The sequence below is a fragment of the Eleutherodactylus coqui genome, chromosome 6 (assembly GCF_035609145.1).
Source record: "Eleutherodactylus coqui strain aEleCoq1 chromosome 6, aEleCoq1.hap1, whole genome shotgun sequence".
Lineage (NCBI taxonomy): Eukaryota > Metazoa > Chordata > Amphibia > Anura > Eleutherodactylidae > Eleutherodactylus > Eleutherodactylus coqui.
In genome coordinates this window covers 205,122,823-205,150,080 of record NC_089842.1, presented here as the reverse complement: position 1 = coordinate 205,150,080, position 27,258 = coordinate 205,122,823, and the positions used below count along the sequence as shown (strand labels likewise).

General features: G+C 45.3%; 2 protein-coding genes across 3 annotated transcripts in view; one reads left to right on the top strand and one right to left on the bottom strand.

The window, feature by feature from the left end:
• The window catches only part of DNAJC17 (DnaJ heat shock protein family (Hsp40) member C17), a 30,992-nt gene extending 12,867 nt beyond the window's left edge, over nucleotides 1-18,125 (bottom strand). Inside the window, exons 1-6 of the mRNA XM_066608649.1 lie at nucleotides 17,965-18,125; nucleotides 14,892-14,961; nucleotides 11,281-11,339; nucleotides 7,925-8,012; nucleotides 2,643-2,725; nucleotides 234-330 (exon numbers count right to left, since the gene is read on the bottom strand). Coding sequence (XP_066464746.1) covers nucleotides 234-330; nucleotides 2,643-2,725; nucleotides 7,925-8,012; nucleotides 11,281-11,339; nucleotides 14,892-14,961; nucleotides 17,965-18,057 — 490 coding nt within the window. The 5' untranslated portion in view covers nucleotides 18,058-18,125. The remainder of the gene's footprint in view (nucleotides 1-233; nucleotides 331-2,642; nucleotides 2,726-7,924; nucleotides 8,013-11,280; nucleotides 11,340-14,891; nucleotides 14,962-17,964) is intronic.
• Nucleotides 18,126-18,348: 223 nt separating this feature from the next.
• ZFYVE19 (zinc finger FYVE-type containing 19) overlaps nucleotides 18,349-27,258 on the top strand; it is a 59,946-nt gene continuing 51,036 nt past the window's right edge. For both annotated transcript variants that reach the window (XM_066608648.1, XM_066608647.1), the window contains exons 1-3: nucleotides 18,349-18,507; nucleotides 20,583-20,704; nucleotides 22,651-22,707. In XM_066608648.1, coding sequence (XP_066464745.1) covers nucleotides 18,454-18,507; nucleotides 20,583-20,704; nucleotides 22,651-22,707 — 233 coding nt within the window. In that variant the 5' untranslated portion in view covers nucleotides 18,349-18,453. The remainder of the gene's footprint in view (nucleotides 18,508-20,582; nucleotides 20,705-22,650; nucleotides 22,708-27,258) is intronic.

The window sequence follows — 27,258 nt, the reverse complement described above, 5'->3', positions numbered from 1 at the left end:
CTTCATTACACGTGTTATTTGACTTTAAAAAAAATCTTTAGTGCAAGTGAATACATCTTATCAAGGCAAACTTGCATCTGCCTGACCAGCATCTTCCAATGCCTCTTTTTCTTGCAGGCTCACTAAAAAGGTTTAGAAACCTCCACGGTCAACTCTAACTCCCTCCCCATACAGGAAGGAGGGGGACATAGCTGCTATGTTTCAATGATACACCAAAGTATCATTTCTAGTACCTTGTGTATTCGGCACCTTTTCCGACTTGATCTGCTCTCGCACCAACCTTTGCTGTTCTTCCAATTGTCTTGACCCTTCTTCACGCAGTCGCATTATCTTACAAAGAAAAAAACAAAATCTTTAACTATACAAAATATTATTCTAAAAAAAGAAGAAAAAAAAAAGTTACATACACACATTGTGTGTATATATATATATATATATATATATATATATATACATATATATATATACATACACACACACATACACACACACACTAGCTGATATACCCGGCTTCGCCCGAGTTAATTTGGTACTGGTGTTTATCTGGTGTTCAAACGGAAAATCTTATGAAGTCGTGGTTACTTTAGAGATACTGAGGAAAAACATATGTTCACCATTTTGCATAGTTCTCTGCGTTACCCAGGAAACACCACGTGGAGGTAACCATGCGACGTTTCCTTTATATAAAATGACATCAGGAAGTGAGAGAATTAGATTACATACATAAAATTTGGACACTAATTCTTTTGCGCTTAGAATTGAATAATCGAGTTGGGACCCATTAACTTCTCATACTTATGACACAATCAATGCTTGTGCCAAATTTCATGTTTCTATGACATTGGGAAGTGAGAGATTTAGATTATGTACGTAAAATTTGGACGCTAATTCTTTTGCGCATAGAATTGAATAATGGAGTTGGGACCCATTAGTGTTTCCTATTTATGACATAATCAATGCTCGTGCCAAATTTCACGTTTCTATGACACCGGAAAGTGAGAAAATTACATTCCGTACGTAAAATTTCGACGCCAATTCTTTTGCGCATAGAATTGAATAATCGAGTTGGGAACCATTAGCTTTTCCTATGTATGACATAATCAATGCTCGGGCCAAATTTCCCGTTTCTAGGACACCAGAAAGTGAAAAAAATTACATTCTGCACGTAAAATTTAGACGCCAATTCTTTTGCGCTAGAATTGAATAATCGAGTTGGGACCTATGAACTTTTCCTATTTATGACATCGATGCTCGTGCCAAATGTCACCTTTCTATGACACCGGAAAGTGAGAAAATTACATTCCGCACGTAAAATTTGGACGCCAATTCTTTTGCGCATAGAATTGAATAATCGAGTTGGGACCCATGAGCTTTTCCTATTTAGGACATAATCAATGCTCGTGCCAAATTTCGAGTTTCTATGACACCGGGAAGTGAGAGAATTAGATTCCGTACGTAAAATTTCGACGCTAATTCTTTTGCGCTAGAATTGAATAATGGAGTTGGGACCCAATTACTTTACCTATTTTGGAGATAATCTATGCTTGTGCCAAAATTCATGTTTCTACGACATCGGGAAGTTGGAGAACTTTTGGCGAGTGAGTCAGTGAGGGCTTTCGTACACACACACACACACGTCGAATTCCGGATGCAGGATTCCACACCGGAATCAGACCCTGTGCCCGGCTGGTGGCCCCCACGTACTTGTCATGTGCAAGCAGCCTTCTGTACTGTGGATGGTCTGGCCAGTGAGCCGTCGGACATGCACTGTACAGATTTTCCCACACCATCGTTAGGCAATGACACGGGTCCTGCGACCTTTTAATTACTGCAGAAGAGCAGCTGGTTGGACGGCTTCCATTGACTTCAATGGAAGCCACCCAGGAGGAGCCCGCATGAAAATGGAGCATGCTACAATTTTTCCACAATTCAAACCCGGTCGTGTACAGCCGGCCTTACACAGATTCATTTGCCAGGGTATAGAGGCTGGATTTGTAATCCTAAATGAGGGCCTTTTAAATGGATAGCCAGCCAAATGAATCAAGAGTGTTCCTTCCTGATCATCGCCCCATGTAAATGTGGTAGTGAGAAGCAAGAGTTTAAGATGGCAATCCTTAAATTTGTCATCATCTCCCATATAAACAAGAGTTGAGTTGCAGACAATGTCCCAGTTGTATGGGAACAAACAATCATTTGTCCCCATGCTATAGATAATTGCTTCATTTGAATGTTGTATCATAGGAGATGCTATTCTAATCATCGATCAGTGCTAGTCACCCAGCATGAGATCTGCTTGTGCTAATGGAACCTTATTGGGTTTGCATAAGGTATATCGAAGGGAAGAACATGTTTGTAGGGTTATGTGTAACATTTTGCTCCCAGAGAGCAGATCCTGGGGACTGCAACTAGAGATAAGGATGTATTTAATCTCATGGAGCGCATCCATAATTCCACATAAAGAGCTTTCTGAGAATTAGCTGCGGCAGCAGTTTGAAGACTGAAGCGCTTCACACAATATATTACATCCCATTTGCTCTTCTATAAGCTTTATTTACACTTACCAAATATCTGCATATTTCAATAAAACAATTAAAAATAATTAACATATTCATTTGCTCAGTGGTATGGATTGAAAGTTTTACCTCTTGTTCTAACGTGCGAGCAACCTGCGCCTCTACCTCCTCTGTTAAACGGGTTTGGGCTTCTTTCTCTCTTGCCTCAAGATCTTAAAGAAAATGCAGAATATTCAGTTTTCACAAGTCCTTTCCCACATTGTGCTGCAGCAGTAGAGCGGTCAGGCTCATTAAGTTATAGTGTCCAACTATATAAGGGTATATTCACATACAGCAGATTGGTTACATTAATGTTTGCAGCATGTATATGGTTTTCTGCAAACTCTATTCAGGTTATGGCATTTCTGCCTTGTATGAATTAAGCCCAAGGAGGATGAATTGCTAAGCAGTAGGATAGCCACTCCGTATAAGGCTACTTCCACACGAGCGACCATCGGAAGCATTGGATTCCAATGTATTCATTCACATAAGCGATAATTAGCCATGTAAAAACGTCCGGCTGGCCAAGATAGGACATTGGCGATCAAATGTTTTGATGCGGCTGGAAAAGATAGGTTTGGCCCAATCTTTAGTCTGCGATCAGCTGGCGGCTCCCATAGGCTTCTAAGGGAACTGCCGGCAAAGGGAGGGGGAAAGAGTTCAGCAGCGACTAGTGCTGCTAAAACAGGTCAGCTGGCTCTTATGAGCCATTAGAAGGATTTTCTCCGGACCAAAGGAATTCTGGGGTGCACCATTTATACGCAACACATGGGCATGTGAATGTGTGAGAAAACATGAGATTAAGGCCCCCTGTCCACGGCTGAGGTGGAATATCGCTAGCGATATTCCACCACGGGGGAGGAGGGGGGAGCACTGACAGGTCTCCAAGATCAGCCTATCTAACAGACAGGCTCACCGGGAGAATCACGGCAATCGCAGCATGCCGCTATTTAAATCCTGCGAGCGGAGAATTGCTTTGATTCTCCACTCATGGACGCCGCCACTGCACTTTCCATAGCAACGCTATGGAAAGCTTTACAGAGCGTGATCTATGGGTGATTTACCGCCTGCAGATCATCGCAAGTGGACAGGCAAGCCAGGTAAAAGACACATCGCCCGTGTGAAAGAGGACTAAGAAGAATGAAATCCTGGGTAGTCAGAGTTCAATTGGAGTCTACGACATGGTAACTGATCAATGCAAAAACCAGTTACACACTAGTAACCCAGGATGTCTGAATTTGACCTCACTGCATGATGAATATATAATATACACACACATTCTCTGTAAAAAAAAAAAATAAATAAAAAATTTCTGCCCCTAGAAGAAATTATTGCTTTACTGTAAGACCTCATGTCCACTATGAAATTTGGGCCCCTGCGGATTCTCCATGCAAAATTCCGCAGCAGATCCCTCCTTTCCCGCGGACATGAGGCCTGAAAATAGAATTTTCTTACCTGTCCAGACGCTGCAGGTTCCTGTCCGTCGCGGTCGGATCTTCTTTCTCTGTGCCCGGCACGCCGGCAGCGTGCCACGCGCATGCGCCGTGCCTCCCCCCCCACCCAGGCTTCTATGGAAGCCTGCGGGAGACCCACAGAAAATGGAGCATGCTGCATTTTCTCTCACGTGTGGGAGAAAACGCAAATCCATTAAGATGCCATCTGCGGGTGCAAATTACAATTTAATGGCTAATGGATCCCTATGGGCAAAATCGAATGCGGATTCCGCAGCGGAATCCGCAATTCGATTTTGCCAGTGGACATGAGGCCTAAAATTCGGCATACAGTTCCATCTCAGGAAGATATGTAAATGATGAGAGTTGTGGTGTGATTAGATGAACAGTCTTGCCACCTGAGGCCCTACGAGTGGTTACACCCTTGGCCTATAAAAAAGGCTCTCAGAGGCTACTTGTGTGTAGTGTCCTCTTCTTCTGCTAGACGTGTCTATCCAATGCAATCAAAGAGATTTCACCCTCTTACAAGAGCCTGAAAGGGAAGCTGGATGGTTGTATTGACCAACTGCAGGCACCTGGGCCGTTCTCAGCAGACTGTTAGGAGGTGTTGGGACCAGTGGATGTGTGAGGGCACACAAGGCATCCGGGCTCAGGACGCCCCCTACAGACCACCAGTAGAGAGGATCACCTAACAAGCACGAGCAGCTCAAACGGTTTCATTGTCCACCATCCAGAGATAGGTGGTGCCATCGTTACAGGCCCATGTGTCTGTCAGAACCATTTCCAGGCACTTGGCTGAAAGACATTTGGTCTCATAGCAACCATTACATTTATGGCCTTTGACACCCACCATTGTCTCTGTTTTCAGTGGTGTTGTGAAAGATGAAACAGGACTGCTATGGAGTGTATCCAGGATCAGTTTGGGCACTGATGACGGCCATATTCGTGTCTAGAGACCTCGGAGTGAGTGTCTTAATTCTGTCTTTGTGGTGAAGCGGCACACTGCCCCCTGCTGGTGTGATGGTTCCGGGAAGGTAATCGCATAAGACAGTTGGTCACCCCTAGTAGTGGTACGAGGGACAATGACAGCTCAGCGATATGTTCAGGACATCCTGCAGCCACATGTGTTCCTCTCATGGTGGCTTCCAAGAGGGGTTTTCCAGCAGAATAATGCTTGGCCGCACACACAAGGAGGTCACAGGAATGTGACCACAACATTGTCACACTTTCGTGGCTGCCTGGTCGCCAGATTTATCACCAATAGAACATGTATGGGACCATCTAGGACGCCAACTTCAACAGCCTATGAGCTTGCATGATCTAGAGGCTCAGTTACAGCAAATGTGGACCAATATGCCACAGAATACCATACAGAACCTGTATGCCTCCTTGCCCGGCCGTATCACATCTTGTATTGTTCCATCTCCCTTCTTTGCATATTACCCAGAGGAGCATGAATGGCCTTACAAGTCTCCTCACTCATTGCTCTCCCTAAGAAGAAAAGATAGCGTTTCTGACCTATTTTCAGCATTACACACTATGTTTTATGTTAACACTTGAGCACGTTTAGTGACATGCCAATAGTAATGGGATACTAGTAAGTAGAACATTCACATCTGCAAAATTTGCAGACGCAACACGCAGAGAATAGAACCCATTGATTTCAATAGGTTTGTTCATATTACTTCTTTTTGCACGTGCAAAAAAAAACAACAAAAAAAACACAGCATGCTCTACGTTTGTATGCATTTGCTCACCAAAGGTCCCCATAGAAGTGTATGGGAGATGCGCAATTCTGCTGGAGAAAGAGCACATCTGGAACTCATTTGGCTAAAAAGCCATTTAAGTCGGGGAGTGATTACGTCTGGTGCACGCAAAAAAAAAAAACAGGTGCAAAAGGTACAGTGAAATACGCCAATATGCGCGCAAATACATAGTGTAGTTGAGTTGCGTGCAATTGCACATACGCTTGTATGAAGCCGCCCTATTTTGCGAAGGGTTATTTTGCGAGTGAAGTTGAACACCACTGGGTTCCAGATGGATGGGACATTCCATTGCTGAAGTTGTGTGGGAATAAACAATTCCTCAATCCATAGTATCACGTGTGCACTGGAATACATCACTGAAGGCTTTAACAACCATGATGGACAGCGCAGTGGTCACCCCCACGGGTGCTTAAAGGGGCTGTGGGAAGCAGACATCTCCGTACACTGTGGAGTGGCTCGAGTCATTATTGCAGGCCGAGTCCTATTAAAAATCTTGCAGTACCAACCCTGGCCACTACACAATATATGGAGCTGTTTGTTTCCTGTGCAAAACAGCTAGAATTGGTACAACCCTCTATTATGACTAGTGGCAACTGGCTAGAACTCTGTGTGAATATATGAGCTACTCACATTCAACACAGGAGGCCCCATACACCTTCTGCAGTTTAGTGCAGCACTCTTTAGATTCGGTGGGATATGAAAGACGATGACCCACCAGAGTGCCTCTGTTGACACCAGACACAGCACTTCTGGTTTCATGAGGTTGCTAACTGGACCCTGAAGGACTGACAACATGTGGGTGGTCCAATGAGTCACAGTTTCGGGCTGATAATAGGATTTGTGTGTGGTGCAGACTCCATGAAGCCATAGATCCCAGTTGCCAACAAAGCACTGTGCAGGTTTGTGGTGGTTCCATACTAGTATGGGATGTGTTCTCATGGCATGGGCTGGGTCATTGAGCAGTGCCCAGTACATTTCACTGCCTATTGACCATTTGCAGCCCTTAGTGTACTTACAGCAGGATAATGCATCGTACCATCGGGCCCAAGTTGTTCAGAATTGGTTTGAGGAGCAATCTGGAAAGTTCCTAAGAATGGTGTGGCCTGCATGTTCGCCTGACATGAGCCCAACCACACATTTATGAGACGTGGTGGAGAGCAGCTGATATTCTGCATCCTCAGAGCTGTAGGTGGTTACTTAGACAGCATGGCTCACAATGCCTCCAGACATTGTCTGTCCACTTGCGGAATTGATGACACACTGAGTTGCTGCACTGCGCTGGGCTAGAGGGAGTCCTACACAATAGTAGTTCCTGTCCAATAGACGAATGCAGGGCTGCACGGCCTACAGCTAGCACTACAGCAGGTTGTGACCCCCATCCTGCTAAGCAGAAACAAGGCCGGGCGCCTGCCTGTGCGATCAGCTGTGTTTCTGTATAAGATCACTGGAGCCGGACGCTGTATTGAAGGCTGGAATGAGCACTCTTCTTGGCTCTGGGTTAATACAGGCTCCTGTGACACACTTACAGGCCATGTCTGTGTAATAAGGTAAAGGTAAAGTCCCCTGGTGCAAGCACCAAGTCATGACCGACTCCAAGGGTGACGTCACATCGTGACGTTTTCCTGGCAGACCGTTTTTGCGGGATGGTTTGCCATTGCCTTCCCCAGTCATCTTTACCCCCCAGCAAGCTGGGGACTCATTTTAATGAACCCGGAAGGATAGAAGACTGCGTCAACCTTGAGCTGGCTACCTGAACCATACAGGGATTGAACCTGCAACCTTCAGGTTGTGAGCGAGAGCCTGTATTAATTAACCAATGAATGCTTTCCATCAATAGCAAAAGATGGAGCAGCGGTGAATGTATTAGGGAAACAGGACTGTAGGGGAGGGCTGCCTTATAAGTACGATTATGTGGTTTTATAGCAAGGAGGGACTCTGATATGAGGGGAGACATGGTTCACTGGGAAGATTACTGTGCTGGGAGGGGAGATACAATTCTGTGAAACAGGGGACTGTGCTCTGTGAGCAACTAACATTTTTTGCGACCCCTTAGAGTAAGACAATATGACAATACGGCCCCCATGCCCCCCCCCCCCCCCCCAAAATAAAGACAGAGTGTCCACCCCTGGATTAAAAGAACCAGACATATGCTTACCAAGTTTCACCTTCTTTCTTTTCTCGTCAAGTTTTTGAGTTCTCTTTGCTGCAGCTTCTTTGGCTTTTCTAAGTTTGTCATACGCTGCCTGGAAGAAATCAGGCAAACACGCAGGAAAAGATGATCTTCAGTTCTTAGTTTAAAGTGTGGTAGTAAAATAAAAAGAAATCCATATATGTGTGCAAGTCACTACACCTTAACCAGCATAAATGTAATTGTATAAGTAGATTTTCATTATAATTATTTTTTAAAAACTGCAGGGAAACTCTAGGGGTGGCTTCACACGAGCGTGTTTTTGTGCGTGTACATAGGTGCATACATAAGTGCGCACCCATGTACGTGCAAAAACACGCATGAATGTAGGTCTGTGCATTGCCTTCAATGGAGCCGCGGCTGCTGCTGCCTGCGGGTCCATTGAAGGCAATGGTCTGCCGACACCCCTGAATTGTTTTTCAGGAAAGGGCTTTACATATAAGCCCTTCCCTGAAAAAAACGAATATAAGTGTAAAAATAAATAAAATAATAATAATAATAATAATAATGCACGCATTGTCTTTAATGGAGCCGTGGCTGCTGCTGGTGGCTCCATTGAAGACAATGGTCTGCCGGCACCCCGTAATTGTTTTTCGGGGAAAGGCTTTACATATAAGCCCTTTCCTGAAAAACAACAATTTTAGTGTAAAAAAAATAAATTCTTACCTGTCCGCCACTGCCGTGTCCCCGCGGGGATGAAGAACACATCTGCCGCATGCGGCAGATGTGTCCTTCACCCCCGCATGAAAAAAAATTCCCTGCTGCACCTGCCACAGATGCAGTATGGAAATTTAAAATCCCTGCCGGGTTGAAGAACACATTTGCCGCATGCAGCAGATGCTTTCTTCATCCCCGCGGGGAATAAATAATTCCCTGCTGCACCTGTCACATCTGTGAAAGATGCAGCAAAGGAAGTCTTCATCCCTGCAGGGAATAAAGAATTTCCTACCGCAGCTGTCACAAATGACAGCTGCGGTAGTGGATCAAGCTGCCGGCATCCAGTAATTGTTTTTCAGGGAAGGGCTTTAACCCCTTCCCGCTCCAGGACGTAGCGGTACGTCCTGGGAGCCTGGTACTTCCCGCAACAGGACGAACCGGTACGTCCTGGGGATAGCGCGGGATCACATAAGATCCCGCACTATCCCACAGCGGGAGCCGGCTGTCACTCACAGCCGGCGTCCCGCTGCAACAGCGGGGGGACATCGGAGATGCGCCCCCGCTGTTAACCCCTTCCCTGCCGCGATCTAAGTTGATCGCGGCAGGGAAAGAGTTCACAGAGGGATCGTGATCCCTCTGTGTCTCCGGCCGGCTCTCGCGATGTCATCGCGAGAGCCCGGCCTGTCGCCATGGCAACAGGACGCCAGACACTGGCGTCCTGTATTGCCTGTGCCTATAATCGCTGTATAGGCGATAAGGCATGGGAGAGCAGTAGCTCTGCCATGCCTTATGACAGCGATCATAGGCATACTGCTGCAAGTCCCTCAGAGGGACTCAAATAGTGTAAAAAAAAAGAAAAGGAAAATGTAAAAAAAAGAAAAATGTAAAAAAAAAAAAGGAAAAAAACCCCTTTTTTATGCTTTTTCTAATATTAGCATAAAAAAAGGGGAAAAAAATGAAAACCCCACATATTTGGTATTGACGCGTCCGTAACAACGTGTACAAAAAGTTGAACACACTTTTCATTTTGTACGACAAAAAGCGTAAAAAAAAAAGCTAAAAAACAGAGGCAAAATGCTAATTTTTAGCATTTTGCCTCCCAAAAAGTGCAATAAAAGTGATCAAAAAAGCCGTACATTCACCAAAATGGTACCAATAAAAACTACAGCTCGTCTCACAAAAAATAAGCCCTCATAGAGCTCCGTACATAGAAAAAAAAACAGTTACAGGACTTTGAATGCAGCTATAGAGGAAAAAAAAAAGATTTCCAAAAAAAAGGGGGTTTTATTGCAAAAAAAAAGTGTAAAAACCTAAAAAAAAATATAACAATTTTGGTATCGTTGTAACCGTACCAACCCGCAGAAAAAATTTTGTGTGCCATTTATGCTGCATGATTAACGCTGTAAAAAAAAGAAAAAGAAATCTATGGCAGAATTGATGCGGTTTATCTCCATGTTATCATAAAAAAAAAAAATTTAAATTTTTACGATATTGTCTATGTACCTAAAAGTGGCACCGATAAAAACTACAGCTCGCCACGCAAAAAACAAGCCCTTATACGGCCGCGTCCACGGAAAAATAAAAAAGTTATGGCTTTTGAAAAATGGAGATGGAAAAATACGAAAAAAATCGCTTGGTCCTCAACGCCAAAATAGGCCATGTCATTAAGGGGTTAAATATAAAAAAAATAATTGTCCCAATTCTAGCTGTTTTGCACAGGAAACAAACAGCTCTTAAAAAAAAAAAAAAAAAAAATCTATACTCACCTTTCTTCAGCTGCCAGGGCTCAGCAGCGTCCAGCCGGCCCTTCTCCTACTCCTACTGTGGGGAGTATTCAGCAGGCGGGGATTTAAAAGGCCCGCCTGCTGAATGGGCTGCCTCTGATTGGCTGAGCACTGTGACCAATCAGAGGCAGCTCTCAGCTATTGAATGACAGCTGAGAGCTGCGTCTGATTGGTCCCTGCGCTCAGCCAATCAGAGGCAGCACTCACCCATTCATGAATTCATGTGGCAGATGTGTTCTTCATCCCAGAGTTAATGTCAATCGCGGATGGGCCGCAGATCGGATGGCTTCCATTTACTTCAATGGAAGCCGTCCGTGCGCGATTCATAGTAAAATGAAGCATGGTGCGATTTTTCATCCCAGAGCGGAAACTGCAATTGGGTTTCCACTCATGTACATGAAAAATCATTTTTCCGTAGCATGCTATAGAGGATTATTGCTGCAGAATCCTGAGCAGAACGCCTGATCTCTATTCCGCAGCAAAAAACCACTCATGGACATTGGGCCTAAAAGGAGTTGTTCCACCAGTAACTATTACACCGCTCTGTTAGATTACGCAAAATATAATTTTTTAATTGGAATCATTTAAAAAAAAAAAAAAAAAAGTGATCCCAGTTGAAAAATGGTTATGTTCTGAGGGGTGGAATATTTAATCGAATGACAACTTCACAACCATATATTTTCTCTGACCTAATCAACTAGAAGAACTGGAAGGAAGAAGAAAAGCATAACCAAATATCATCACTATTTTGGAAAGGGGTCAAGTTTTTGAGGGTAGGGAACCAATAAGGGCAGCAATAAGGAAAATAGTCAATGGACATTTTGGCCTATAGCCTGCAAACATTATATACACCAGCCCCAATGTGATTTCATACGTGCTTACCCTGGCTGCTCCATCAGTCAATACTTCTAAAGCCTGGGACAACTGGTGAAATAGTTCAGCTAAAAACAATAAAGCACAGAGAAAAAGGATATTTAATAGGTAGTAATTACATTTATTAAATCACAAATATTTAAACCAATCAATCAATCTGACAGAATGAAATGTTGGAATGTCCTTATTTCCATTGTCACACAGCTAGATATTGACATACAAAAGAAATAAGCATTCTAGAGTAGCATATCACCAAATAATGGGGTTAATTACTGTGGTGCTCACTGGTCGGGTTGTGCAGTCCAGGCACGACAGCAGAAATGGTATATACAGTTTCTGCCATCCTGGGATGGATGGACAGGATAACTTCCATGTGATCATATAGAGAAATAGACCCTCAGCACTGCTTTACAGAGAAGTAGTGGAGCACAAACGGGGCCTTCATCAGATTACACATAGCAGTCACAATGTGAAATACAGCAGGAACATAACAAGAGCAGTGACGTTAGCGAGTTATTAGGTCAATCTCGCATCGTCTGGAATTCCTTCTAGCAAGTTACACATGTGACAGCTCACATTGCACAGAACAGAATAGAGGAATGCCAATTTACCAGAGTCGAATCTTAAGGCCTATTTAGACACAACGATTATCGCTCAAAAGATGTCTTTTGAGCGATAATCGTTGTGTCATTTACGGCACAAGATGATCGATCACCTTGCGGTGCGAGTGGAGGACTCAGAAGACAAGCGGGTTGTCCCCGCTTGTCTTCTGCATCCAGCCGTTTCCCGCTCCAAGTGCCCGGCTGTTATACAGCTGAGTGCTCGAAGCGGAGGATGCAGAAGACAAGCTTGTCCCCGCTTGTCTTCTGCATCCAGCTGTTCTCTGCTCGGAGCGCCTGGCTGTTATACAGCTGAGCGCTCTGAGTGGAGGATGCAGAAGACAAGCGGGGACACCCGCCGTTTTCTGCACGGAGCGCCCGGCTGTTATACAGCCGAACACTCCGTGCTAAGTATGGGGAACAGAGCTGGACCATTCTGTTCTTCATACCCAGCCTGTCATCAGGGAGCAGGATACAGCTGAAAAAAATAGTATCAGCTGTATCCAGCTGTGAATCCCTGATGAGGCTCATTGTTGTCTTTCAGCACGCTAAAAGACAATGATGAAGAACAACAATAAAGGAAAGCGGCGCTCCAATGGTGTAAGATAGAAAACTGTATATATATTTAATGTTTAGGATGCAGACTCACCCCGACTAAACCGGTCCTGGGAGGTACCGGTTAGTCGTCTTATCCACAAAAGCTTATCGGCATGTGTTGTTCATTAGTAGATCAACAGTCACAATATGACATCCCTGAGGGAGAGCAGCTTTGAGGGGCTCCAAAAACCAATGTTGTTATGGAGAAAGAAACAATATGATCACACAAAGAAAAAATCCTCAGCGCTCCGTGAACTCCAAATATAGGAAAGATATTGAGGGTCTTACTTGTTTAGGGGTGCCAGCTCCGTGGCACCCCTCTTATCCAGGAGAACTTCTAAGGTGCAAGGAAATTCTTTAATACACTGCAATAAAAGAAAGAAGTGTATTAAAGAAGCATCTCCTTGCACCTTAGAAGTTCTCCTGGATAGGGGTGGGGTGCCATGGAGCCGGCACCCCTAAACAAGTAAGACCCTCAATATCTTTCCTATATTTGGAGTTCACGGAGCTCTGAGGATTTTTTCTTTGTGTGATCATATTAAAAAGACAATGATGAGTGATGGCTTAATGAAAACTGCATGATGTCAGTGTAGTTACACACAACAATTATCGCTCAAAAGGCGGCTCCTCGTGTGCGGGGGGGGGGGGGGAGAAAGAGCCCAGGAGCAGGAACTGAGCTCCCGCCCCCTCTCTGCCTCCTCTCCGCCCCTCTGCACTATTTGCAGCCTGCCCCTGGGCTCTTCCATCCTCCCCCCCTGCACACGAGGAGGACGTATATCGGCTCAGCGTGAAAACCAAGCCGATATACGTTCGTGGGAATGCAGCCTTAGGGCGTTTTTAGTTAGAGCGATTATTCAAATGTGTGAAAGATAATTGTTCGGTCTAAACATGAGCCAACGATCGACAGATGAACAAGAATCGTTCGCTTTTCATTCATTTTCTGCAGGCATAAAAACTACTGTTGCCTCGTTCACTTAATCAGTGGGTTTAAATAGCGCTCATTCAGTCCTTCACATTCGTTAATATAGCGAATGTGAAACACTGAACGATGCTCCTTTAAACGAACCAACAATGTATCTGCCTGTATAAAACAGATTGCACGAGAGCTAACGAGCCAACGGTGACGCCACACGCCGGTTCAAACGAGAAATTGGCTTGTCTAAAAGTACCTTGAGCGCATATTAAAACAGACTCCATGTGTAATGTTTTCACTGAGGCAGAGAGTGTCTATATAACCAAAATCTAGAGCCCTTCACAGTAATAGACAAACTTTTCCCCCCCTCAGACTGTGCTACGTACAATCTGGTGCCACAGGGATATGCTCTATTAGAAGAAGACCTCTCCTAAAATCACAGAATAGGATCTGATCCAGTCACGGACACTGAATATATGGCTGCTGCATGGAGCTCTGCACAGAACCCAATTACCATTCCAGTTGATCACAATTATTAGTAATTATTGTTTTCTTTACAGAAATTTGCTCCTATCAACTTATTTACTCATGTTTCTCAGACGTGAGGGCCCTTTTACACTGAATGATTATAGTTTTGATGCTCGCTGGATCACGGGAATCTGAACGATAATAATCGGGAATGGAGGCGGGCGGAAGAGACCTCCGGCCCAATCCCCCTCATTCACTGAGCGATCCTTGCTCCTTGGTAAAAGCACAGAAGTAATTATCGCTGGGATGACTGTCAAGCACGCGAAGTACCGTAGCAAATGTTATATCACTTATTTCCCTACCTGAGAAAGTGTAAAGGCACAATATTTCCTACAATACAGATGATTGTCGACGAGTAAAAATCAATCAAACAGCTAGAAATACCTACCGTATATTCAGGCGTATAAGGTGACGAGGCGTATAAGACAACCCCCCAACTGTCACCTTATACGCCAGGAATACAGCGGAGCAAAAAAAAAAAAAAAGATTACTCACCTCACCCGGCGTTCTGCAGGATGTCGCTCCTTCCTGGTCCCCGGCAGAGCATTGCTTTCTGGACGCTGAATGGCACGTGTGTTTTAGCCAATCACAGCCATTCAATGATGTCATTGAATGGCTGTTATTGGCTGACAGCGTGTGTTAGCCAATCACAGTATTAGCTTTCCGGAGGCGGCGATTTCAAGCCCCGCATTCAGAAAGCAATGCTCTGCCGGGGACCAGGAGGGAGCGACAGCCTGCAGCAGCGCCGCAGAACGCCGGGGGAGGTAATGATTTTTCTTTTTTGACACTTTCTTTTTTTTGTATTACCGGCGTATAAGACGACCCCCGACTTCAGAGCAGATTTTTGGGGGTTCAAAAGTCATCTTATACGCCGGTATATATGTATAGCAGCACGGAGATTCCAAGAAGAAACTGGCGGAATGTGATCTATAAACAAACAACTGGCTTTTACCGGGGGCTCACAATCTGTGCAATGTTCTCACCTGCTCGTGGGTTATCGGGGTTCTTGTCCGGGTGACAAGTTAGAGCTTTCTGTCTGTAGGCCTTCTTAATCTAAAATATAAAAAAGTAGGGAAAACCGTAAATGCTTCTGCTGTGATATGCGACAATATTTAAAATGAAATTGTACTCATTTTAAAAGGGAGTAAGATGCCAATGGGCCATCCTCAGGATAGGTCACCAATATCTGATCGATGGGGGTCCACTGCTCAAGTCCACCACCAATTAGCTGGACTGAAATAGTCAGGAGGCCCTTTTACACAGAATGATTATCGTTTAAAAAAATCATCCAAAAATAAATGATAAATGGGCAGGCAATGACGAATGTTACCTTGTTGGCTCTTCGTTCATTTTCTGCAGGCATAAACATAATCGTTGGCTCGTTCACTAATCGCTCGGGTTAAACAGCGATCGTGTAAATGAACCCGCTCAAAAGAATGGATTTCGGCTTTGTGCGCATCGCAAGAATATTGCCTTTACCGGTAGGATTCATCATCACATCCGTATCACCTGCATCACCGGCCACAGGTACTCCTTGGGAAACACTCCGACATGTCAGAGGATGAACATGGGCTTGACTTGTGTCAGATCTCCAAATCACCTCCAGCACAACTGCGGGGATGTCTAATGAACACACATTTGTCTTTGTGGACAGAACGGGGGAGTTTGGTCAGCACCGTGTTTAGGGGTCAACGAAAATGAAAGTGGTAGATGTGGCAAGATAAATTCTGTAGAGCTCACCCAGCAGGTTAGACAACGTTTTCTCCTTGGCCACCTCACGGCTCGCTTACATTTACACCAATATTTTGCACCAAAAGTTAAAAAAAAATTAATTACAAAAAAGTGCTTTTTTGCACCAAGCAGCCCCCCTCCCTTGTTGCTGCAGGGCCACTTACAAGATGTAACCCCCTCTGTCTACATGAAGGGGGGCCCATCAGGGCCGAGCAATTTCCCACTTTGCCTTCATGTAAACAGCCCCTGCTGTCGGTTCCTTCTCATATATATATCCATGGCCACGTATTAAAGACATCAGCCGTTTTGACTACACTAAATACCCGGAGGAAACCAATGTGGAGGTCCCTTTGCATGTTGCCCCACTGGACTACTGTAGACACTGGTAGAATTTTCCGGAAGCCTCGGAGGCTTTGCTTTCATTTCTTGCAATTCTAATAAAAATATTTCCTGATAAAACAACATTCTAATGAAGATTGTTGCACAGGATGGGTCATAAGCCGGCACCACACTCTAATGAAAGCGGTCTGTAAAAACATATTTGTAGCCCAGAGCAACCAATCACAGCGCGGCTTTCATTTTACCTCAGCAGTATAAGATCCAACAACCAACCACAGCGCAGCTTTCATTTTACCTCAGCACTATAAGATCCAACAACCAACCACAGCGTGGCTTTCATTTTACCTCAGCAGTATAAGATCCAACAACCAACCACAGTGCGGCTTTCATTTTACCTCAGCAGTATAAGATCCAACAACCAACCACAGCCCGTCTTTCATTTTACCTCAGCACTATAAGATCCAACAACCAATCACAGCGCAGCTTTCATTTTACCTCAGCAGTATAAGATCCAACAACCAATCACAGCGCAGCTTTCATTTTACCTCAGCAGTATAAGATCCAACAACCAATCACAGCGCAGCTTTCATTTTACCTCAGCAGTATAAGATCCAACAACCAACCACAGCGCAGCTTTCATTTTACCTCAGCACTATAAGATCCAACAACCAATCACAGCGCGGCTTTCATTGTACCTCAGCAGTATAAGATCCAACAACCAATCGCGGCGCGGCTTTCATTGTACCTCAGCAGAATTAGAAATGAGAACTGCGCTGTGATTGGTTGCTATGAGCAACAGAGACAGATTTTCTTTTAGACAGCTATTAGCGTGGCGTTGGGGTACTTTTCCATGAATGCAGGCTCTCACACATTTGCCCAAAAAACCCTGCTTGAAATCGTGGCATTTTACCTCGACTTCAAGCTGCGTTTTTGAACATATTGTACAGCGTTCAGCAGCGCCTTTCAGCACACCCCATCACCATGATGGTTGATGAGGCGCGTTAAAAACAAAACGCAACAAAAAAGGGCAGACAGCGCTCAAAAAGTGCGTTTCTAAGTGCAGGTCTGCGAAGCCCCATTGAAATCAGTGGGAGCGTTGTACCGCGGCGGTCACAACGCTGCGCTAATCACGGTAAAAAGCGCTCCGTGTGAGAGCGCCCTAAGGGCTCTGCGTATGCCTGCGTATCACACGGGCTTGTGCAGTGTGACATTTTTTTTCTCAATTTCCCACCATTTCATAAGGGGGTGCGTATGAAGACTCCGCCCAACCCCAATGTATTGCGTACGAACGGCGTTTGTGTACGGTGCCTATACCAATGTGTATAGCTCACGCTGCGTGCTACGCCGAGATATAGAACACGCTGCGATCTATTTCTCGTACGTACCTAGACGCAGTGTTTTCACGTACACGGGGCAATTATAGTCCGCTGACCTTCATTGACTCAATTCGCAACGTAACGCACACGTAGTATGCAGTGAGCACACCGTCCTGGCTCACTCACACGTCTGTGTATTAGGCCCGATGCCCACGGGCAGGTGGCATTCCGTTTACGAGAGCCCGCAGCAGTATCCGGCCCTGTTGCCGCCGGCGTCTGCGCGTACCTTGTATATTCTGCATTGCAAATGGCTGCAGCGAACCGCCGTCAGACATGCGCAGTACAGCATATAGGTTTTCACACACATGAAAAAAAATTAAAAACGCTCAATGTTTGCGTATTTACGCAGGAAGAAAGGCGATGCATCTCACACATTCTTGCGCAATTTTTTTTTTTTTCGCACATAAATGGGCCAAAATATGCAGAGAATACACACATTCCTGCGTATTGCATGATCTAAATACAATATGTTTGCGTGATTGCGCAGATAGATAGAAGATTCCTTGATTATCAATTAATTCTAAACCAGTGTCCTCCATAGGGAGATGATAACCAGCCCAGAAGAGGGACAGCTGTTTCCCCTCCACCATTGAGCCTCGGGGTTCCTCACCTCTTTCACAGACGCCTCCGTGTCTATCCCCAGCAGCCCGTACAAGTCCATCTGCATTAACTCCTTAGACGCCGACATCTTTCCTGCAGCCATCGTATTATTTTCCTAAATGGCAATTAATACCACATGAAGTTACGAATCTTAGTAACGTCCAGCTTCCCGTACCTACAGCCTATTGGGATATGTAGTTCTTCTAAGCGACAAATCCGATTACCTTCTGCACACGGCGTTAATGCAAAAAACTATAATTCCCAAGAAGCAATTCGGCTGTGAGTTGTTCGTTGGCTGCTAGCGAATCACACAGTGTATTCTGGGAAATGTAGTCTAAGCATACGTGTCATACGTCGAGGCAGAACAGTGAACGAACTACATTTCCCAATATGCTATGCTGTAAGGGTAGAAGAAGCGATTTCCTGAAAGTTGTAAGGGCTGGTGGAAAGGAGAGTTATCAGGTGTAAACTCAGTACATGGTGCACTTAGATAAGCGCTATGGACGGCAGGTGCTTTGGCTGTGCCTCCAAATTCTCTATATTCAAAAAAGAGGTGAGTGTTTCCATAGTGGTATATTATATTATTACCATTCATGTTCCGCATGTCCGTATCTGTCACAGGGCATGGAATTACGCTACATAGTTTTATCATCACCAACTGGGCAGAATTGCGTGTTTATAGCGTGATGTCTACCGAGACACTATTTGTACATCCACATTTTCCACAGGAAACAAATCCGCCATGGATTGCGCTGCAATTCTGCAGTAAAATGCGCAGGTGTTACGTGTAGCTTTGCCAAGTATTTTAGTGGGGTCTTAGGCCGGCTGCACACAAGTAGATATTTGTTGCGGAATCTGCAGTTGGCGTCCGCATGGAGGATCCACAGCAAATACCGTTTAGAACGTGCTACGTTCGCAAACGGAGGAAAAATCGCACCACATTCTATTTTTGTGCGGGCTCCGATCGGACGGCTTCCATTGAAGTCAATGGAAGCCGTCTGACCTGCAGTCTATCTGCAATTGTCATTGTGAATAGGTTGCAGGTACTCTCGTTATTGCCTAGCGAGAAAGACAAATATATATATATATATATTTTTAAATCTCTAATATGTGTGTCTGTGGTCATTCGCAATATAGAAAATAGACAAATGATGCGAATGGGATTTAAGGACCTTTTACACAGAATGATTATCGTTCAAAAAATCGTTCAAAAAATCGTTACAATGAGCGAAAGTGAAGAATAAACTCTAATTGTGAGCCGACAATTGATAAATCGTTCACTTTTCATTTGTCATTCATTTTTTGCAGGCATAAAATGTTTGTTCATTCACTAATCATTCGGTTTAAACAGCGCTCATTCAGTCCTTCTCGGTCACTAATAGAGCGAATGTGAACGATTTCTCGTGGGAACGGCCAACAGTGTATCTGCTGTATAAACGGACTGCCGAGCGATCGCTGACATTGAAGGCTCGTGTAAAGGAGAATCGTTTGGGGTGAACGGACCCTTAGTAAAATCCCATTTACTCTGTTGCTACTATAAATGTAGATTTTCAGCGCACATTTCCACCCTGTATGAATGTGCCCTATAGCGTGCGGTTTACACTGCCTTCGCCAATCAGAAGCATCTACACACATCAGGACCTACTATACGCTCTGTGATAGTACATTAGGACGCCTATTGTCTACTTCTCACTTGGAGGGGCACACTGCCCCCACTTCTGGTGTGTGACTGGCTTCGTTCACACGGGGCGGATTTGCCATGGAATGCCAGCAGCGGGCATGTTGCATCAGATCAGCAGCTGTAAGCCTGCTTCCAAACTGCGCCATTTGGCACAGATTGTGTTGCGTATTCCTGTGCGGAATTTACCTTCTCGTTGAGGGGAGGTGAATTCCGCAGCAGAATTGGCGATAAAGCTGACATGCTGTCATTGAATTCCACATCACATGTCAAGTTCCACACGGGTTTTGTGCAGGTTATTTCCGCAGCTTGTGGCCAAGATTTTGGAAATCTCATCCACTTTGCTGCTACTGTAAATGCCACGGAATTTCCATGCGGAGGGTTTCACACGTAAATTCCATAGCAAATCCGCCCCGCGTGAACCGCATCTGTGAAGCCAGCCTCAGGTTTATAAAGCCACCAACCTGAAGACATCAAGCCTTCGTGTTTTGGGGAGGTGTCCAGGTACGTTCCCACGTGGCGTAAAGGCTGCCGATTGTCTTCTCTGGATACAAACCAAGTGATGCGATTTTAAGAGGTCTCATCCACGTGGTGTCGAAAATGCGTAATACAGAATTCACATGCAGAGCAGCGAATGGATCCCGTAATCCACACATAGTATACGATATATCAGGAGTGTATGCGCAGCAAGCAGTAGGCTTTTTATATATAAATTATTTGTATTCTAGCAATACTTCCTTTGGTCTATCCACCTAGGCGCCAAGTAGTAGTCCAACTGAGGAAAGAGATGAGCATGGAGGCGGCTGGAGACAGTCTCGTTGCACGCCAGCTGGGGTTTCTACCTGAACTCCCATTGGTTCCATTCACTGAACTAAAAAATGTTTTAGAAAGGGAATCTTGAAATAAAGTCAATAACGTGATATTAATGATGTCTTTTCTCTCTTTCCAAGCGTGGCTGTAAATCCTGTGGGCATTCGTTCTGTGCAGAATGCCTTGCATGCACGGCTCTTTTACCTGCACACGGTAACATCAAGCAGAAAGTCTGCAAGAAATGTCATGACACTATCAGCAAGTGAGTATGTATACAATGTATCTTAGTTCAGGCTGCAACATTATTAAGGAATGGAGATAGCGAAACCCGCTATTTACCACTTTCAAGACAATACTTTAAGATCTTAGAAATTTCTGGTGTATCCACAGTTTATGCCCTAAACGTCTGATGGATGACGATCCCACCCCTATAACCCGCTCTTGTGTTTAGAACACCTGGGCAAGCAGAATTAACAGGTAGCCGTGGTGCAAGTGTGCTGGTCCCTTCCTTCACTTCTTCGGAAGTCAGCAAAACGGACAATCTTGTGCTTTTTTTGGTCATCTCTCTAGAGATGAGCGAACCTACTCGGCCACGCCCCTTTTTCGCCCGAGCGCCGCGATTTTCGAGTACTTCCGTACTCGGGCGAAAAGATTCGGGGGGGGGTGCGGGGGGGGGGGGAGGGAGAGAGAGAGAGCTCCCCCCCTGTTCCCCGCTGCTACCCCCGCTCCACCACGCCTCCCGGCGCCCCCCGAATCTTTTCACCCAAGTACGGAAGTACTCGAAAATCGCGGTGCTCGATCGAGTAATTACTCGAAACAAGTAGGTTCGCTCATCTCTACATCTCTCCCATTCATTCTGTCTAGATAGAGTAGACAGCAAGATGGAGGGCTGTGGACCCCTGATCTGGCGATAGGTGCATGTCCCAGGGGTGGGAACCGCACACATCAGATATTTAGGCACAATGTCCACGGGCGGAATTGAATTGCAGATCCAGCCACCGATGGGTGCCCGCAGTTGAATTTAAGCATGTGGATTTGATTTGCAGACCTTTTGGTCCGTAAAACAAATCGCAGCATACTCCATTGTGCTGCGGGTCCTGCATGGACAGCTTCTAGTTAAGTCAACGGAAGCCGTCCAATCTGCGGACACTGCGACGGCACGCCCACCCACATCCGCAGTGGATAAGATGGAAGACCCGCACAGCCACGCAGGGGATCCGGACGGGTAAGTAATGTCCTCTTGCTGCGGGCAGGGTGGGATTCCACTGTATGCACCCACCCATGGAATCCGACCCACCAGTGGACATGAGGCCTTACGGCATGTAATGTTACTCTTTGGCCGGTTTCACACAGCTGTGACTCTCGTGCAGTTTTTGTGTGTTGCAAGAAGCACACAACTTGGGCAAATATGAACCCCATATTTTTGAATGGAGTCCTATCCTTTCGCTTTCCTCGAACACATCGTCCATTGTTTTCAGTGGGACAGTAAAACATATCGCATGCCATGCCGTGTGATGTGCATGCGAGTGTGATGCAAAGTCTCCCATTCAAAACTTGCCCATCCTCTAACGCTCCTGAAAGCCGCGACAGAGGACGCTATTTCGCAGAAATGATTGGAAGCGTTCTTGCCAGAAAAATGCCTCACATCGACTTGAAAATGCACGTTGGCGAATGCGATTTTGTAGCCTTTCTGTTACTCTTGGCAATGTAGGAGATGAGCACAAGGTGGCTTCAGCAGGAGCCTCCCCCCCCCCCCCCATTGCACTGTCTGCAATAGGAGACTAACACTGTTTAAGGGATTATCCCACTTCTGGCTGGTTTGTTGAAGACAGCGCCATATATTGTTCAGTGGCCCAGGCTGATACTGCAAGGCTAGTCCCATTCACTTCAGTAGGACTGCAGTACCAACACTGGCAACAGCACAATATGAGTCCTGTTGAAGTGAATAGAACTTGGCTTGCAGTACCAACCCGGGCCACTGCACAGTATATGGAACTATCAGTTTCCTGCAGTAAAACATCCATAAGTGGGACAAGTCCTTTAGGTCCCTCCCTCAGTTAAACATTATCACAATTTAGCTATAATCAAGTGAATGAGGATTAGTCTCTGTACCAGCTTATGGACAAGATTGGTGCTTCTTCTGGGGGGAAAAGTAGTGTCATTGAATAGTCTCACACGCTAACGTTTGTGTTGCACTTTTTTATTTAGTGCCACGCCACCAAGGAACAATGCAAATAAATGGTCTCCACCAGAGAACTACAAGAAGTAAGTCAGATTCTGTGATTATTTATATAAAAAATTATAATATATAATGTATATTATTTTTTTTTTCCACTCAAGAAGTTGTTGCATTCAGCCTTTTGTTAACCCCTTAGTGACCAAGCCTGTTTGCGCCTTAATGACCAGGCCAAATTTAGCAAATCCTGCACATGTCAATTTAGCATGGAAAAACACCAGAAAGGTTTTGCATATCCAAGCGATTCTGACATTGTTTTTTCGCCACATGTTGTACTTCATTTAGGCGGAAAAAAAGACCGATCGAATTTGTGTTTATTTATTAAAAGCGCCAAAATTGGGAAAATTTTGAAAAAAGCGTCATTTTTTCACATTTCCAACTGCAATATCTCAAATATGTGCAAACATAATATAGAATTTTTTGCTAAGATATGTATTTCCATCCGTTTACTTTATTTTGGGCGCACATTGGAAAAACTTTCGTTTTTTTTAACCATTTAGGAGATGTACAAATTTAACATTACTTTTCAGAATTTTGAGGAACACTTTGTTTTCCTACACCAAGCCAAGATTGGAAAGGCTCATAGGAGTCAAAATGATAGATACCCCCACAAATGACCCCATTTTAAAAACTACACCCCTTAACGTATTCACTGAGGGGTGCCATGAGTATTTTAACCCCACAGGTTTTTTTTAGGAGTCAATGCAATTTAGAAGAGAAAAACTAAAATTTCATATTTTTGCAAATATGTCATTTTAAAGACAGGACTTTTTTCTATAGTACACATGAAAATGAGGATTTACACCCCAGAATGGATACCCCTGTTTGTCCTGTGCTCAGAAACATACTCATTGTGGCCCTAGTATTACGTCTGTATACACAATGGGGCCCAAAATGAAAGGAGCAACCGGTGGCTTTTGGAACAGAAATTTTGCTAGAAGGAGATTTAGGCCCTATTGCACACTTGTAGAGCCATTGAGTGACCAAAACGATGGAGAACGACCACAAGTGACCCCATTTTGAAAAGTAGACCCATAACGAATTTATCTAGGGGTACGATGACTTTTTTGACTTCACAGTCTTTGAATGAATCTAAGCCAAGCCGAAGGAAAAAAATTACGGTTTTCATTTTTTTGGTAATTCTGTTATTTCAAAAGCAGTTTTTTTTTTGTACAACACATATATAAATGAAGACTTGCACCCCAAAATGGGTACCCCTGTTTGTCCTGTGCTTAGAAACATACCCATTGTGGCCCTAGTATTACGTCTGTATGCACAATGTGGCCCAAAATGAAAGGAGCAACTGGTGGCTTTCGGAACAGAAATTTTGCTTGAAGGAGATTTGGTCCCCATTGCCCACTTGTAGAGCCATTGAGTGACCAAAACGATGGAGAACCCCCACAAGTGACCCCATTTTAAAAAGTAGACTCCTTAATGAATTTATCTAGGGGTACGATGACTTTTTCGACTTCACAGTTTTTGAATGAATCTAAGCCAAGCAGAAGGAAAAAAATATGATTTTCCTTTTTTTGGCAATTGTGTCAATTTAAAAACAGTTTTTTTTTTGTCCAGTGTACATAGGAATGAAGACGTTCACCCCAAAATGGATAGCCCCGTTGTCCTGTGTTCAGAAACATACCCATTGTGGCCCTAATCTACTTAAAGAAAACATGGCTAGGCCTATAATGGAAGAAGCACCCGTTGGATTTCAGGGTACAACTGAATAAATTCCAGGCCCCATTGCCCACTTGTAGAGCCATTGAGCGGACATAACGATAGAGAACCCCCACAAGTGACCCCATTTTGAAAACTAGACCCCTTAACAAATTCATCTAGGGGTCTACTGCGTATTTTGACCCCACAGTATTTGAATGAATCTAAGCAAAGCAGAAGGAAAAAATTACGATTTTCATTTTTTTGGCAATTTTGTCAATTTAAAGACAGTTTTTTTTGTACAGTGTACATAGGAATGAAGACTTTCACCCCAAAATGGATCCCCCTGTTTGTCCCGTGTTCAGAAACATATCCATTGTGGCCCTAATCTACTTACAGGACACATGGCTAGGCCCATAATGGAGGGAATGCCCGCTGGATTTCAGGGTACAACGGAATAAATTCCAGGCCCCATTGCCCACTTATACGGAAAAAAAATTGACTTCCTAAAAATAATCCCCCCCCCCCCCCCCCCGCCATCCCCATTTTTTAGCATTCCCTAAATATTAGATAAAGGTAATAATATAAACTGCGTTTTATGTCCGAAGACAGGGGTAATTACGGAGGCTGGTTGCGTTGGACACATGGGGCAAAAAAACCAGTATCCCCCCTCCTCTCATGCTTTTTGGGGGGTATTTCGTAACCTCAGCGGCAGGTATAGGGTGTAGAAAGTGGCGTTCCGTGAGTCTCCGTAAGCTTGCTGCGGTGCGGCGGTCTCGCACAGAAGGCGCTCAACAAGCTGCTCCTGGAACTGCATGCGGGCGAGCGTTCCCGGGATTTCTTGTAAATTACGGATTACAGGTAGCGGTCTGAATAACGCCGGGCTCACACGGCCGTAGGTGGAATCCGCTTGCGGAGGCCCGCAGCGGATCCCATCTGTGAGCCTGGCTGTGACCCTGCGTACGGCCGCGTAATGTACTGCGCATAACTGCCTACTCACACAGGCGGTCATGCGCAGTACACCGTTGTTTGTTTTTATTTCCCGCGCTGCCACGTAGAGATGACCCGGGTACCCGCAGCCTGTACACAATGTGTTTGCATATGGGCTGCGGGTATATCCGCGGTCATAGAGCACAATGGGCTCTAGGTCGCGGATATATGCGGTAAAATATAGCATGCCGTGTTCTGTTTCGGCGAGTGGATTCCGTAATTCCGACCCAGTAATTGGGGGGAATTGTGTAATCCAATGCATGTGATTGATCCGTGGATTACCGCTGATCAAGCGCATGCAGAACCCATAATTCCTCTCCGGTCATGCGTAACCGGCCTAATGTTATATCGCTAATTTATCACGTGATCGGGGCCCGCTCAACGAGGTCACCGGTCACTGCTCCAAGCACTCAGCGACAGTTGGTCACTGGGAGCAAGGAGATTTAAAATTTCCTGGGCTCCCTGGCTCTTGCGAATGTGTCCGGCATGCACATGCGCAGCAGCCGGACGGGTCCATGGAGGATAATCGCATCTGGATTCAAATGTGGAAGCCTCCGAGAAGATGTTTCATCTCCTCTCACCGATCGCATCGGTGAGGGGAGATGAAACTTCCACTTTTTTACGAACTTTTACGTGATCGCCATTATGCATTGGATAACGGCGATCACGTGACCAGTAACCGCATACCGCAGCTCCCCGTGACATCTCCAGGCTCTTGGCTACCTTTGGTAGCCAGCAGCAGGGAGATTTTAAATTTCTTGGGCAATCTTTCACTTTTGCGCATGCGTCCACCATCATGCTGACGGGCGCATGCGCAGAAGCTGGGGTAAGGTCCGCGGATGAACATCCCACCAGGGAACAAATCCGGGACCTTGGGTACGTAATTTCATCCCCCCTTACGGATACAATCCGTAAGGGGAGATGAAACTTTAACTTTTTAAACTTAACTTTTTTTTAAACTTTTTTAACTTTATATGATCACCGTTATCCGATGAATAACGGTGATCATATGACTGGAAATCGCATACAGCGGTCCCCAGTCATATCTCCCTGCACTCGGCTATCTGTGACAGCCGAGTGCAGGGAGATTTTGAATTTGCCGGGCTCGCTGGCCTTCTGCGCATGCGCGCCACATCGGCACATCGCAGAAGCCAGCGGGGGGGGGGGGGTCCGGAGACCGGCCGGAGGACGTGAAGGAAGCAGGGTGAGTATTTTCACCTTCCCTCATGGATCTGATCCATGAGGGGAGGTGAAACTTTTCTTTTTTAGCATCTTTGTTTACTTTTCCGCGATCGCTGTTATCCATAGGATAACGGCGATCGCGGTACCGGGGACCGCTCACCACGGTCCCCGCTAACATCTCCTGCCTCCCGGCTACCTACGGGAGCCAGGAGATTTTCATTTCCCGCGCCGCCGGGCCTTCTGCGCATGCGGCTGACGTAATACCACCTGGCGCGCATGCGCAGAAAGATGGCTACGGGGCCCGGAGCATCGGGAGAACGGGGAGCAGTGCGGCGGACCTCGGTGAGTAATTTCAGCTGCCCCGATGGATCCGATCCATCAGGGCAGCCGAATATGTAACTTTTTTTCAACTTTTATTTACTTTCTTGCGATCGGCGCTATCCATTGGATAGCGCCGATCGCAATGCCGAGGGGGGGTCCCCGCAGCCCGGGATGACAGCTCCATGCTGTCGACTACCTGCGGACACCGACCGCATGGAGCTGTCACGTCCACAGCCCGAGGGGCTTTATTCTCTGCAGGAGACGTGTTTTTACGTCCTCAGAAAATAAAGCCCACTTCGGAAGGACGTAAAAACACTTTGGGCTGGTCGTTAAGGGGTTAAACGTTCCTGAACCGCTACCATTGAGATGTTTCTATACATCCCTTACACTTTACTCTTTACAGTGAATTAGGGCTGCACACAATGGACCATCTC